We start from the raw sequence: 13,628 nt of genomic DNA, 5'->3' as shown, positions 1-13,628 counted from the left end.
ATTCATAAAGAACAATGAGTAACCCCCCTGCACAAACGAGTTTCAGTCTGAAACCTTGCATATAGAAATAAAAAAGGAGTTCGAAGTAGCTATGCATATTATACTGTGCCTCTGTAATCTCATTTTTTTGGTTTTCAGTATCATATTTTCCTATTTCTAACAATGTTTCCTTCTCACATTTCGATCTGCAGAAAAACCCACACAAACAAATGGGGAAACTGACTAATAGTGTTTCACTGGGGCAAATAATGAAAGTACTATGACTAATCATTCAGAAGTCAGCTTCACACCGCTCAATTCTCTTGCCATAAAATGGAAAAAGGAAATTTTTTTTTTTTCTCTCAACCTAATAATTTTAGCTTTTGATCTGAACAAGAGTGGGTTAAAAAAACACAGAAGGTGTTTCTCGCTTTAACAGCTTCTCCTGAACCTTTGAAAAAAATCGGGGGGGGGGGGGGGAAAGCGATCAGTGAAGACCAAAGAAAAGGTCAAGAGGGCAATACCAACTCTGAAACTGTGCTTACAAATTAAAATCCCATCTCATTTAAACTGCTGTAATAGCAAAATGACTGCACTGTACTCAATAAATTCTTCTATTCTGGATTTAATTATTCAAAAATTAGAGTCAACATCCTGCCTGGGTTTTTCGGTTTTGTTTGGAGCACACTATGAACTATAAATTGCAAAACCAGTATTAAATCCCAGGCAGGAAGTGAACCCTCCGTCTCTTTCTCCATACAGATGAATTTTGATAAAGCTATCCAACAAACAACCTAAAATAAAACAGTGTATTTGGAAAAGGTTAAAAGACACTGAATATCTTGGATCCATGAGCATGTACATCTAACTGTCTAATCAGTAATTAAAAATAAGAAACAGGTATGTACAGAACACCAACTAGCCTCCCATGAGAACGTCAACTTCAGCATTTTTTCTTTACATTTTACATTTTCTTTTAGTGCAACATTCTTTTAAACATAGTATGCTGGATTAAAATTATAGTTTTTTTTAAATAATCTGTTTGCATATATTTAAAGAAGTGGTTGTTTGTACACAGGACTGGGGGAAGGGTAGATACTATTGCAGGCAGGTGATAAGAACGTTGAATCATCTCAACCCATGGACACCAAGTGTTGCTGCATTACCTGTCTCACCCAATTATTTCAGATGCTCTCTTGGTTTGGAGGGAGGAACTGGAAAGGAGGAACTAAGCTTTCCAAAATTTAACCTTTATTAATCACATTAAGATTGGCAGTTTTGGATGGAACAACGTGCAGATAAATCCAGATGGTGAAGACCTCTGAAACCAAATCAAAATCCAAGCAAGTGAGCAGCAGTGCTGGGATCTTATTGAGTGTGGAAGCGCCTTTCCCAAACCATGTGCTGATTATGAGGGGACATATTACAACTGCAGGATTTGCAGGGATAAAGGTTTTCCGAAGCAGTGAGCAAGCTTTGACAACAGAGCAAAATTCTTTGTTTCATAAACTGCTTCTGGATAAGCCCCCTTAATGAGCAGGGGCACAAAGAAAGTTGTTTTAAATCTTCACATCGCTTTGTGTTGTCTCTAGGAGAAAGAATTCTTCCCTCGCCCAAAGCAAAAAAAAAAAACAACAATGGCAGAGAAAAGCAGGATCTTCCTAAATATCCAGAAGGGAGGTGTGTGTGCACACTGGGAGCTGCTGAGGTGACATGCTCCCCTCCTGCAGCTCCTCCACGGGAACCCTACCTTGGCCTTCACACAGCTGTCAGCAGCTCCCACTCCTCTTCAACCATGTTCCACCACGCAGTCTCCAAGTTTACATTCACCACGTAAGAGCAGGCAAAGAGTTTTGGTTTTAGCATGCTGATCTCTAACTTTTGACAAAATCATGTCTTCAGCACCAGTATAATTTCTTCCCCTTTCAGACAAAGTCCACTCTTAGATAGAGCTAGATTTGTTTCTTTGCTCCTTATACTTAATTACAGGAATCAACGAATAGCAAGAATCTTGCAGCAATATTATGAAGTTATGTTTAAGACAAGTCAGCAGCAAATAAATAGATCACTTTACCAGCCACAAAAACTGCACCATTATTGCACTGAATTTCCACAGCAACACAGAGGTTCTTTGGTGAACTTGGGGGACATGGAAAATGCCTGTAATAAAAAAAAAGGTTAAAAAAATACTAGTAATACCAGACCATGATGGAGCATCACCATAGCAATAACGGCATGAAAGATGACGATTTCAGTTACACAAAACACAGCTACACATTAAAACTCAGTGTTCACATTAAAAGCTGGGACACCAAGAAAAGGATAAACATTAAGCAAATCAAGAAAAAGACTTTTTTCAATCTGTCATTGAACATTATCCAAGTATAACACTCCAAAGTGTGCTAATAAGGTGTATCATACTATAGCTGTAGTAATAATGAAACTAAATACTGCGTGCAAAATATCTTCAGGATCTATTACCAAATCTTTGCTGGGAATCAAAGAAAAGAGCTGTGAAGACAGTGCAATTAAGCACACCAAACTACAGAGAAAGTGTCTATTGATGTCTTCCCACTGCTCGTGATTTTTACCATATTACAGCACTTGGTGTTTTCTTCAAAATCAGCTCCTAACATTTTGGAAATATGGGAAAAAGTCTTTCTTGTAAAGAGAAGTTTGCCTTACAAATTCTAAGGTTCAAAATATAGAAGGAAGTTCCACGATTTCTAAATCTCTTCTGCGATTTTGGGGATGTACGTAACGATTCTTGAGTGTAAATGATTGGCAATACTGCAAAAAAACTGTTTTCACTTCTGTTCTAAAGTGTTCAAACTGTTCTAAATCTCAATCCAACCCAGCGATTTGCAGTGACGTACTGCCGAAAGCGCAGAGCAGAACTGCAGCCCTCTGACCCACAATTTCTCTGTGCTGCTTCTGAGATAATCAACCAATGAAGCAGTTTCACTAACGAGAAAAAGACCATCAATTGTGCCATGCCCAGTTTTCCATCCCCTGTGGCTTAATTCAAGCATTTTAAGATTACTCCTTAAATAAAAGATCCAGAATGATGTTTTATTACCAGAGGAATAGAAACCGCAGCACATTTTAACGAGTAAACTAGCAGAATTTAAACAACTGCTACTTACCCACCTAATATTTTCCTCTCCATCCCAATTCTATACAAAAGCACAATACTAAGAACTAGTTTCAGTACATACTTACTTGAGAAAATCCTCTTCTTTTATCTTCTCTAGAGCTTTTATAACTGCCATTCTAGTGAAAACAGACTGCACAGTGAAATAAGAAAATGAGTCAAGAATTAGAGAAGCTAAGAAAGGATATGCCTAAGGAAGAAAAAAACCCTAAAACACATACACGGTACACGTCTCACAATATAGTTTTTTCGCTTGTGTTTTGTGTTTTCTTATACCTAAAAGCAGCTCTATATCAGCAAGAACTCACTGTGATCTTAACTCTAATAGGGCAACAAAGAGCAATGGGTAATTTTGCCAAAATATATTCAAGTAACTTTACTCACAAGGTGAAAGCAACACAACTGGTACGACAGATCGGAATGTAACGGCTATTTAGTCGCAGAATTAAGGTTGACCAAGTAGCTTGTTTGCCCCTTTGGTGTTAGAAGGCACGTACAAACAGTAGCATGTGTTTCCTCACTCTGTACACAGGAAAAAGTAACAAGTGCCACGGACTTTCAGCAAGTCTAAAGTTACTGTCGCGCTTCCAAATAAACCTACTCCAGGTCCTCAGAATATTTGATTGCTAAGCCTGCCCTTTGGTTAGCTGACAGAAACGCTACACCTATCCCTGGAAACTCTCTTATTTCAGATGATATACAAAAGTGTGCAAAAGCAAGAACAAAAAAAAAAAAAAAAAAGTAGTGCTTGGGAACTCAGGTCCAAATTTGCAAAATCGATTAAAACCAGATCGTAAATTCATGGATAGAAACCTAAACCAGCTTCCCTGTTTTCAAGAGTTAAGTATACCTAAGCCCCAGCTTTTATTTCAGTGACAGCAGACAGCCAGTTCTTCTGAAAATAAGACTGTTGAGTAGGTATCTGTCTATAAAGTTCAAAATTTCATTCGTACTCAGAAGTAAGGGCTCTGAACGGTAGGGCTTGGCAGCTCCCGAACTGGGGAAGGCAAGCAACTTCAGATTCCCAAGCTGAATCAGCTCACAAGGGTGAACTGAGAGTAAAAGTAGTAATAACAGCACAACAGTGGCAGGAGCCATGCCCACCATCGTCCGTGCACAGCCAGGTGCTGCTGTTGATAACTGAATGAGGCTGAGGCAGAAAACACAGGATTTAGGTTCCTAGTACAGGAGAAACAAGTGGTGTAATAGGTGAGGTGGAATCCTATTTTAGGAAGGCTGGGGACAGTAGAAGGCCTGTGAATGAATCTCCTAATCAAAGTATAGTGAGCTATGAGATCAAAGCATGCTGCTCAGGGTTTTATCCAGTCAGGTCTTGAAATCCTCCAAGGATGGAGCCTGCACACCCTCTCTGCCTAGTCTGCTCCACTGTCCGACTGCCCTCATGGTAAAAAGTTTTTTCTTATACTTACTCCGAACCTCTCATTTCAACTTATTTGTGCTGTCTCTCATCCTTCCACTGTGCACTGTGATGAACAGCCTGGCTCCCTGTTCTCAATAATCTCTCTGTTGGTACTAGGGGGAGATCCAGATGGGTCTTCCTGAAAGCCTTCAGCTTGGAGAAGAGAAGAAGCCCAGGTTCCTCAGTCCCTCCTCCTAGGGCACGTGCTCCAGCTCCCTGACTGTCTTGATGGCCATCTGCTGAACTTCCAATTTAATGATGTCTTTTTTGCAAACTGGATTGGGGATTTGGGAAAAAAACCTGAAAAATACTGGGTCACTATTTGGGACAATTTAAGTCTTTGCTCTAACACAGAGTTCCTGGATGCTTTCAGGAAAGCTGCTCTTTCTCCTTCTAAGCATAAATTAGAGATAGATAACAGCACTTCCCTTCCTCGTACAACGGATGAACTGGAAAAGCCTTAAGCTAGCAGCAGGTTTACATAGCTATCTACAGCAGATAACACAGAAATTTTCACTCAGAACCCAGTTTTTATGCTCCTTCTCTGATTAACGCAGCCCTTGAAGCTAGCTCCAAGCACAGCTTCTTTGTAAGGATGAACCTCTGACGGCTCTTCAGAGTCGGTATTTTTTCCTTTAGGCTCTGCTACATCTTGTTGCCTGTGTGGCTTTAACAGCCAAGCCCTGCTGGTTTAGCTCCTTATGTGGGATTTCCCCCCTTTTAAAGGAAAGCAAAGCAGCGAGCAGTGAGTTATAACACTACAATCCTTCTAAAAAAAGACTTGCATTTATTGGTCAGGTGGAGTAGAGTGGGCAGAATTCCTGGGTCAGACTGCCTCTGCCAAATGTTGGTAGACTCTTCACCAGAAAGAATAAAAGGCCTTGCACAGGCTTCTGATAGAAGTTACTTGTTCTCCTTCTGATCACACCCACTGTCCTACTTGTATCAGTTTCTCTCCAACTGTTTTTTTTATTCTCACATGTCCTCTTTTCCATCAGTGAGTGTGTGTGTGCTCAGGGCCTGCAACAAGTGGCAATGTCTCTTTTCTTTCCTCTCCCCTTCCAGAGGCAGACAGGATAAAACCATCCTGTGTGTATTGTGTCTTTCATTCGGATCAGAGGACACGAAAACTGCAGTGTGATCATTTCTCTTTTGGCTGCGGAGACTCATCTTCACAATGTCACTTATCTGAACTGTTTCACCCACAGAGAGCTTGAGGATCACCTTTTATGCTACCTTTAATGCATGACAATCAAATTCCTAGATCTTAAGGGAGGTATTTACAGAGAACATTCCTAAAATTACAGCCTTTAGACAGTTTGGAAAACAAACAACCTAAAGAAAAGCACCAAGCTCTTAGTTTTCCTAAGCAGAGAAATGTAAAAATGAATAAAGGAGACAACTTTATTTTCAGGCAATTGAAAACTAGAGAGATTTTTGATGATGGAAAACCAGACATTAAACACTGACTGAATACCCAGGTAAGTTCTTCGTTGTAGCTACTGCTGTGAAATTCTGAATGTCAGAAAAGAAATACAACAGCTATGAGATCCTACCTGTTTGTTCTTTGCTGGTTTGAAACAGTCTGGACAGGCCGTGGCTCTAGATATAGAAATTAAAATTAGCTGCTACTCTTACAGAAAAATAAATAAACAGACAGACATAAACACAGCATGTACATGAACCTTGTACCAATATGTCCAGTATCTCACTTCCACAGCTTAGCACAAAGCAGATTTTAAAATTAACTTTATCCTAAACCACAAATGGCAGAAGGTGTGTGTTGCTTGATCTAGAGAAATGATGGACAAAGCTGTGTGAGCCTCTTGCTCTGACCAACACAGATGTGTCTCAGCTTTGAGATGGGATGGCAAAGCACACAACAAGTTTAGCTTTCAGTCCTTTCCAATCCTTCTCGATAAAGGTCACGATGGATGTTTAAGTTCTGTGCAAGATTTGCTGACATCTTGAAATCTTGCTCTTCTTAGACAATGCACACTACAAACTAGAGATTCAGATTGCTGCTTCTGGATAGGAAAATTCAATTTACTACCGAAAAAGCAACCCCAGGTGTTCAACACCACTTGTGCTTCACCTCTCTGAAAGGAAACTATTGGTTGTTTCACGAAAGTGAAAGCCAAGTTAGTGAAACACTTTTTCTGAGTACTGTAGAGGAAGTTGCTGTTCCTATTAGTGGATTTCTGTGTATGTAGTTAGAGAAGATTTCTAACTGCAACACAATTTTTCATTTCTTGCTGGTGCTTTTCAACACCTCTTTAACTACTTTAGACTATAAAGAAGCAGATCTGACCTCTTGCTGTTTCTATACAAGCGACTTGCCTGGCTAGTTTGTGACACAAAGCATCACAAATTCTCTCTTCCGGAATTTAAATATTGCCTTACCTTTAAACAGAAATCTCCAAATATGAACTAACAAGAGTCAATTCAATCTTCCATGTCAAACCCAGGGTCATTCTAGCACACTTACCTACACGTAATTGTGTAAGAACAGCTTGAGAGATGAGAAATAGCAGATGCCATACTTGGAAATCCCACCCAAAAGCATACCTGGAGGACTTCTCCAAGTTGAGACAAGGTCCTACTTTGCTTCCACAAAAAACATGACTGTCATTTCTAAAGGTGTGACAATTACCAAATTTACATTGAAACCAAACCGTTGCCTCAGAATATGCCCAGAGCCAGCCATTCACAGATGCAGAATGCCTTGAGCCTAAGAAACTACTATGTAATTAAAATACATAATATGCTGTCACTTCAGAAAAACATCCAAAACCTTAATTGCCATTTAAGTATGCTACAAAGAGAAGGCAAAATAAAGGGATATTGTCAAGCCACATGCAATAAACCTGAGTTGTTGGAATGTGGAACGGAACTTCTTTACAGCTTTCACCTCTACAGCTATTCCGCTTGCAGCACTAACAGTGGCACCATAACATGCTTGGCATCAACATTTCTGAAAGGCCACAGAAAGGATGGAAGGATGAGCTGAAAATAAGAGCTGCCAGGTTTCAGAGGAAGGAAGAACATCACAGGAAACAAGATCCGATCAAGTAAAATAAATAAGAACAAAAGAGTGCAGGATCCAGAAAATTTTGAGTTTTCACAGGATCGCAGGTACCATTATTTAGAATAGTAGTTTTGCCCTATTATTTTCTTCCCCTTTGTCCAGTCTTGAAGAAGCTGGACAGGAAAGAAGTTCAGCAAACACTGGTAATCAATTCTTCCTAATACCAGGTATGTCACCAAGCATGCATTCCCTCACCCCTGACCCCTAGACATGAAGGATGCAGTTGTTGAAAACCAAGGAGGTGGCAGATCGGGCATTCAAATAAAGACTACAAATTGACAGAAGGGGTAAAATCAGGGAAATACATAAATGCTGCAAAGGAAATCTCTAGTCTCGAGACATGGAAGTCACTATGCAACAGGGAAGTCAGAAATTCTATGCTGAGCCTCTTTCTATGCTAAGACTTAACTTGCAGTAGGAGCACAAGTGATGAAACAGTGAAACGTAAGTTTTCCAGGAAGCATCAGCAAACAGGAAGAGTGAACCTAATTATCCAGGATATACTACTGCTAGATTTTGAGAAATCAGATTAAATGGTAGCTAAATTCACAGAAATATTTTGCTTCTTTGTGTATAGCAGATGCTCTACTGGGCCAGGCCAAAAACTACGTGTAGTGGCCAGGGAACTTCTGTTTGTTTTTATCACCCAGCTAAGCTGGATTAGCTCACTTTAAAGCCTTCCCTCCCACCCATGTCTCCTACAAGAGCAGGAAAACCTAGGCATGACCTCCAAAGATTCCTCCCACAACTACGTGGTTTGAATTTCCTTTTTTTTTAAATGATACAGCTACATTGAAGATGATGATGACACTGAAATTGAACAACTTATCTGAATGTTCTCCTTCCAGTTCAAATCAAAGTTCTGGATGATTTTGCTTATTGGCTTTAAAGCACAGAATTAACCAGAGATGATGTAACTTTAAGCTCTGCAACTCTATCTGACTATGAGGAAGTTTAGATGCAGGCCCCATTCTGGTTTATAAACATTGCATGTTCTCATCTGTAGCAAATCCAAACCAACAACGTTGCACAATATTTAGATAAAGATCTTTTGTTATTTATATAAAAACTTACAGGAAATGGCACTCCTCGTCTGTTTCTGGGTGAGCAAAGACCACGCTAACTTCAAACAAACTCTAAATTAAAAAAAAAAAAAAAGGTAATAGTTTTTTAAACAAACAGGGAGGATATTCTCAAGCATCCTTACTGTAGTATTAGGAAAACAGTAAAGAGGTAGCCAGAAAAGAAAGTAACCCATTTATTCTCCACCATCATCTAAAGACATTAAAACATGTGCCATAATGGCATTTGCATTTCTGAAGTAAGCCAAGATTATCTGGGAACACTTCAAACACAGGAGTGACCTCCACATCACAGACACCGGCCCCATCTTGCACAGGGGGAACTGAGTCAGAGGCAGTGTCTGCTCAAAGCCTATTACGGTCACTAAACTCAGCAAAGCTTCTGGGAGAGCAGCGCACGGGCACGGCACAAAGATAAAAGCCCTGTAGTAGTCACCACTGTAACAATTTGTCGGGAGCTTCGTTTGCAATGACTGGATGGCCTTGGGGCAAAGGAAGGCAACACGTCCTAGCGGATTGACAACTAGACCAGAAACTCTGGTGTAATCTCAGTTCTACCCCCAATTCCCTCTTTGGCCTTGGGCAAACAACGCTCATTACTTCTGTTATTCAGATACCAGAACACCTCAAGAGGGCTATTGAAAAGATTGGCTAATATTCAAGTGCCTTGTAGATAAAGAGCACCAGACAAGTAACTTTTATGGTACAATGATGTCTGGAGTGGCTCGGTGCTGAAGTGTTGTAGAGCTTTTGCTAACTTGGTACATAAGAAGTTTGTTTCTTCCTGGATCATCTTCAGGGTAACTGCTGTTTCTTTCTTCACTAAGACAAAAGAGATGCTTTCAATTAGCACTCCTGGGAAAAGACAATCTGTAATTATTATGGAAGCTAACAAATCAACATAAAGACTAAGTGAGTCTAGACTTGGGGTCAGTCCTACGGCTGATGACAGGTAAAAACTGCAGACTGCTTTGTTCTCCACAGGAATTTTAGCCATATTTGCAGAAATTATACATTCGAGATAACAGTGTGTCTGAATTTTCCCAGCAATATCTGAATGTAATGTTCAGTCAATGCATTTCAGAAACATTTTAAGAATGTTAGTCAGAATCTGAAAGTTGAAAACAGGGTTTGAAAAACCATTTCTATTGCCTACTTACAGGTATTACAGGTTCTAACATGCCTATCTCTGGCATTCATTAAAGTGAACAAAGACCAGTCTTTCCTCTTTCAGTACGTTTCAGAAATATATTTTATCCACAGAATTTAACATGCTAACAACCTGAACAATTTATCTCAGAGCAGTAACAGTGTTGGCAGTAATAGGAAAGCAAAGAAGGAATACTTGAGCGTTCCTTAGCCTCTGGAAAACAGAGATCCTGGAAAATGAGAAAACTGAAAAAATCTAATTGATAAAAGGAGGATGGCAGCCCAAAAGCAAGAGATTTAGCAAAAGACTACGATGGTGTCAGAAGATACAATGATGTACGTGTACGAAAATGAAGATTGGACCCCTCGGTATTGAGACTTTGAGATCTCTGGTTAAAAGAACTTCCCCCTGCTTCCCCCTACAGTGAATATAAGAGCACTGCAACTTGTTTATTTGTTAATGAGGGAAAAAAAGCATATATATTTTTTTTACCACTCATATATATGTGTTTAAATATATACACACGCACACAAACACATATTTTAAAAAATAGAAAACAGAGAGAAAAAAAAGTGTTTTCTTATTTATACGACACCTTTCCATCAGCAGGAACACCCAACTCTTCTGACAACTGGGGATGAATAATCCACTTATAAGCTTCTTTCAGCTGAACAATGTCATCCTTTGCCAAGGAAAGGCCCAGTTTTCTGAATCACATACACAAAGAAATAATAACTTGCACAGGAGTCTGTCAAAGACGGACACATGACATACAGTATTTCGAGACAAACTTAAGTAACTAGTGCCAGGTAAACAAACAATGCACAACTACTAAAAGACAAAAGTACTAAGCATACAGACCACGGCGTGAAAGAATGAAAGGCTGTTCCAAGAGCTCCTGTAATGGCACTGAATCTTTGTACTGAATTAACAAAGTGTTGAGGAAACATTAAGGCCAGACCAGGATTCTAAGTAAGATGTTTCCTGATAAACGCGTGAAGAGTTTGGCAGGGAGTAGTTAAAGGTGTGGCTACTTCAGCTACAGACAGCTCAAGCCAATTTAGGACTAAGTTGCCTCCTCCCTGCCTCTGGCCATACATTCCTGCCAGCACTTGTATGCTGACACTACACAGCATGGTAATACCAGTCCACTGATCCCATTTCAAGCAAACCCTAATCCACCAAAAAAATACAAGATCATGTCCTAGCTATATCCACATTATGAGGCAAAAGAGATAAGAAACCCCAGTTAAGGTCAAACCAGGTTAAAAAAAGCCCAACGAAACACACGAAAACCAGCTGCAATCTTATCCTTCATAAGGATCAAATAAACTGGACAAGACTATAAAATCGTCTTCTTGCCTGCTCAACATTTATATAGCCAAATGGTGTCTGTATAAAAGAGTTCTTGTCAGACAGACAGCAGAAGCTATGCACAATGAAAACATAATTTAAAAAAAACAAAGAAAATGACAGTAAATTCCAGTTCTGAATTTCCTTATGCTTAGTTTTGAAGGTACAAAGTAAGTTAAAATCTTGGACAAGGACTTAAGAAGTGAGTCCACGTATTCCACAACTATTAGCAGAAGTATGTTTATATGAAAGCAACTGTCTTGACCTTGAAAATATAGCATTAATTGCTTGGTTAATATTTTCTCTTAACATACATGCCTGAGCAGCTCCACTGCATTAAGTGGTTTCTCATTTCTAATATGTGGAAAAAAGTTAAAGTAAGAACATGTCTCCTTTCTCTAAATCTGGAGAACTCTCTAATAGAAATGGTATGAGGGTTCCCAAAAGAAATTACTCACCCCATTTCCTGTTTTACCAGCAGCCAAGCAGCTCGCTGTAGATCACCAGCCATGCCCAGGAAGAAGAGAGGAAAAAAAAAAAAAAAACAAACAAGTGAAATTAAGGCTCAAAACTCCCAACAATTTGAGAGACTGTTAGCAGAAGGAAAAATGTTTTAAAAACTCAGGACAAAAAGGAAGTATTAAGATTTTAATTTAGCTTTTGCTTTAGAAGTGGAAAGACAGAATTGGTGTTTGTTTTTATTTGTAAGACATCACTTTGCAATCAATCCTATCTGGCTTTAACAAAGAGATCAGGCTGCACTGAATACACTTTGAAACTTGCTATTAACACTGTACTAGAAAAATACTGACAGCCTAAGCCAAGTGCCACTAGCAGTTATCTACCATACAGAGAAATGAAAAAAGAAGTGTCTAAATGGATGGTATATGAAAATTGACTTGACATATACATTAAAAAAAAAATCAAATTCAGTTATCATTCCTTACAAAAAACATGAAATCAAAGACATATTTGGTCTCACAGTAATTACGAACCCTTTCCCTGAGGATTGCTCCCTTATTTAAAGCACAGCACCTAGTTTAGGAGACATAGACTGAATATGAGAAAGCTGAGGAACAGAAGGAATAATTCTAGAAACCAGAGGGAGCTTTTAGTACAAACGCTCCAGTTCACTAACAGTTATTTATCACATAGCATCCGTAGGAACGGCTGGAAGATGTGATCCGAGAATCACGAGAAGATGGAACTCTCCTTTTTCATTTCCCAATTGCCCCTCTGTTACTTTGCGCAGCTCCTCTCTGAGTGCCACCTCCTGCAGCTCCTGATACACTTTGAGTGGAGGTTCCAAGAAGTGATATTTGCTTTATGTGTGTGATCATAGGATAATTCAGGGACCTCAGGAGGTCTCTATCCAACCTTGTGCTTATAGCAAGGTTGGTATGAAATCAGACAAGGTTGCTCAGGGCTCTATCGAATGAGTTCTTGAAAACCTCCAGTAATGGAGACTGCACCACCTCTCTGGACAACCTGCGCTAATGCTTGATCGTCCTCAATCTGTGCATTATAAACACTTCCTCAAACTCTACTCCTCTCCTCTTGCAGCCTTATATACATAAAGAAACGTAGCAGGCTCCTTAGATGTGACACTGCCCAGGAAAGAAGACCATGAACCATCACTTAGGTGTCCCAACAAACAAATGGAACTCAGTAGTACAAGAATTAACAATGGTTATAGCAAAGGTCAAAAGCAAAATTAAAATTACCCGTGGTATGAAGGGACAATAGAAAAATACAAAAGCAAGCACAGAGGAGCAACAGCCATCAAATCAGCGCAACACTAACAGACTTGAACAAAATTAAAAATGATCACTTGAACAAAATTAAAAAATTGAAGACTTCCAAACGACATTGCTTATGCCAAAAGCTTCCAAAAGCATATCTTTCCCAAACTCTGCTCTGGGGAGCCAAACATTTGAGAGGTGCCTCTCTTCGCAGTCTCACTCAATTCTCTTTGTACTGACATGTTGATTCTACAAAATGATCTATTACTTCAGTGTAATAATTGTTCAGTGCTTTAGGCTTCAAATTTTGCCTCTGCGTGGGCCAAGAGTGACTGCCATTCTCTGCACCACAATGAAAACATACCTTGCTAAACTGAAGTGCACTACACTTAACCAGAATTTTAACTTTGACCTCAAATGGCCTTCTATTAGGTCTTTAATTAAGTGGGAAAAAAAGTGATGTTGGACACAGGTATTCAAAAGACCTGTACAATGTTTCCATTTCAACAGAATGCAAAAGCGATTAAGAAGATAAAAACTCCCCTCAAAACTTCCTACAACAAAGCAGCAACAACAATAACACTCTCAGTTCTTCTTCTACTAACAGCAACAACAAAACATATTGAGACTGGCAGGATGCCACTTAACTAACAAAAGCTG

The 13,628-nt window shown here is 39.4% G+C and overlaps 1 protein-coding gene across 1 annotated transcript in view; it reads right to left on the bottom strand.

Moving 5' to 3' along the window:
* The window catches only part of PUS10 (pseudouridine synthase 10), a 31,720-nt gene that overhangs the window by 7,768 nt on the left and 10,324 nt on the right, over positions 1-13,628 (bottom strand). Inside the window, exons 5-10 of the mRNA XM_086631899.1 lie at positions 11,685-11,719; positions 10,469-10,580; positions 8,716-8,777; positions 6,110-6,155; positions 3,202-3,266; positions 2,054-2,139 (exon numbers count right to left, since the gene is read on the bottom strand). Coding sequence (XP_086488025.1) covers positions 2,054-2,139; positions 3,202-3,266; positions 6,110-6,155; positions 8,716-8,777; positions 10,469-10,580; positions 11,685-11,719 — 406 coding nt within the window. The remainder of the gene's footprint in view (positions 1-2,053; positions 2,140-3,201; positions 3,267-6,109; positions 6,156-8,715; positions 8,778-10,468; positions 10,581-11,684; positions 11,720-13,628) is intronic.

Source organism: Tauraco erythrolophus, chromosome 2 (genome assembly GCF_009769465.1).
Source record: "Tauraco erythrolophus isolate bTauEry1 chromosome 2, bTauEry1.pri, whole genome shotgun sequence".
Classification (NCBI taxonomy): Eukaryota; Metazoa; Chordata; class Aves; order Musophagiformes; family Musophagidae; genus Tauraco; species Tauraco erythrolophus.
The sequence above is the reverse complement of the archived record's forward strand: the minus strand, read 5'-3'. Positions and strand labels throughout refer to the sequence as shown.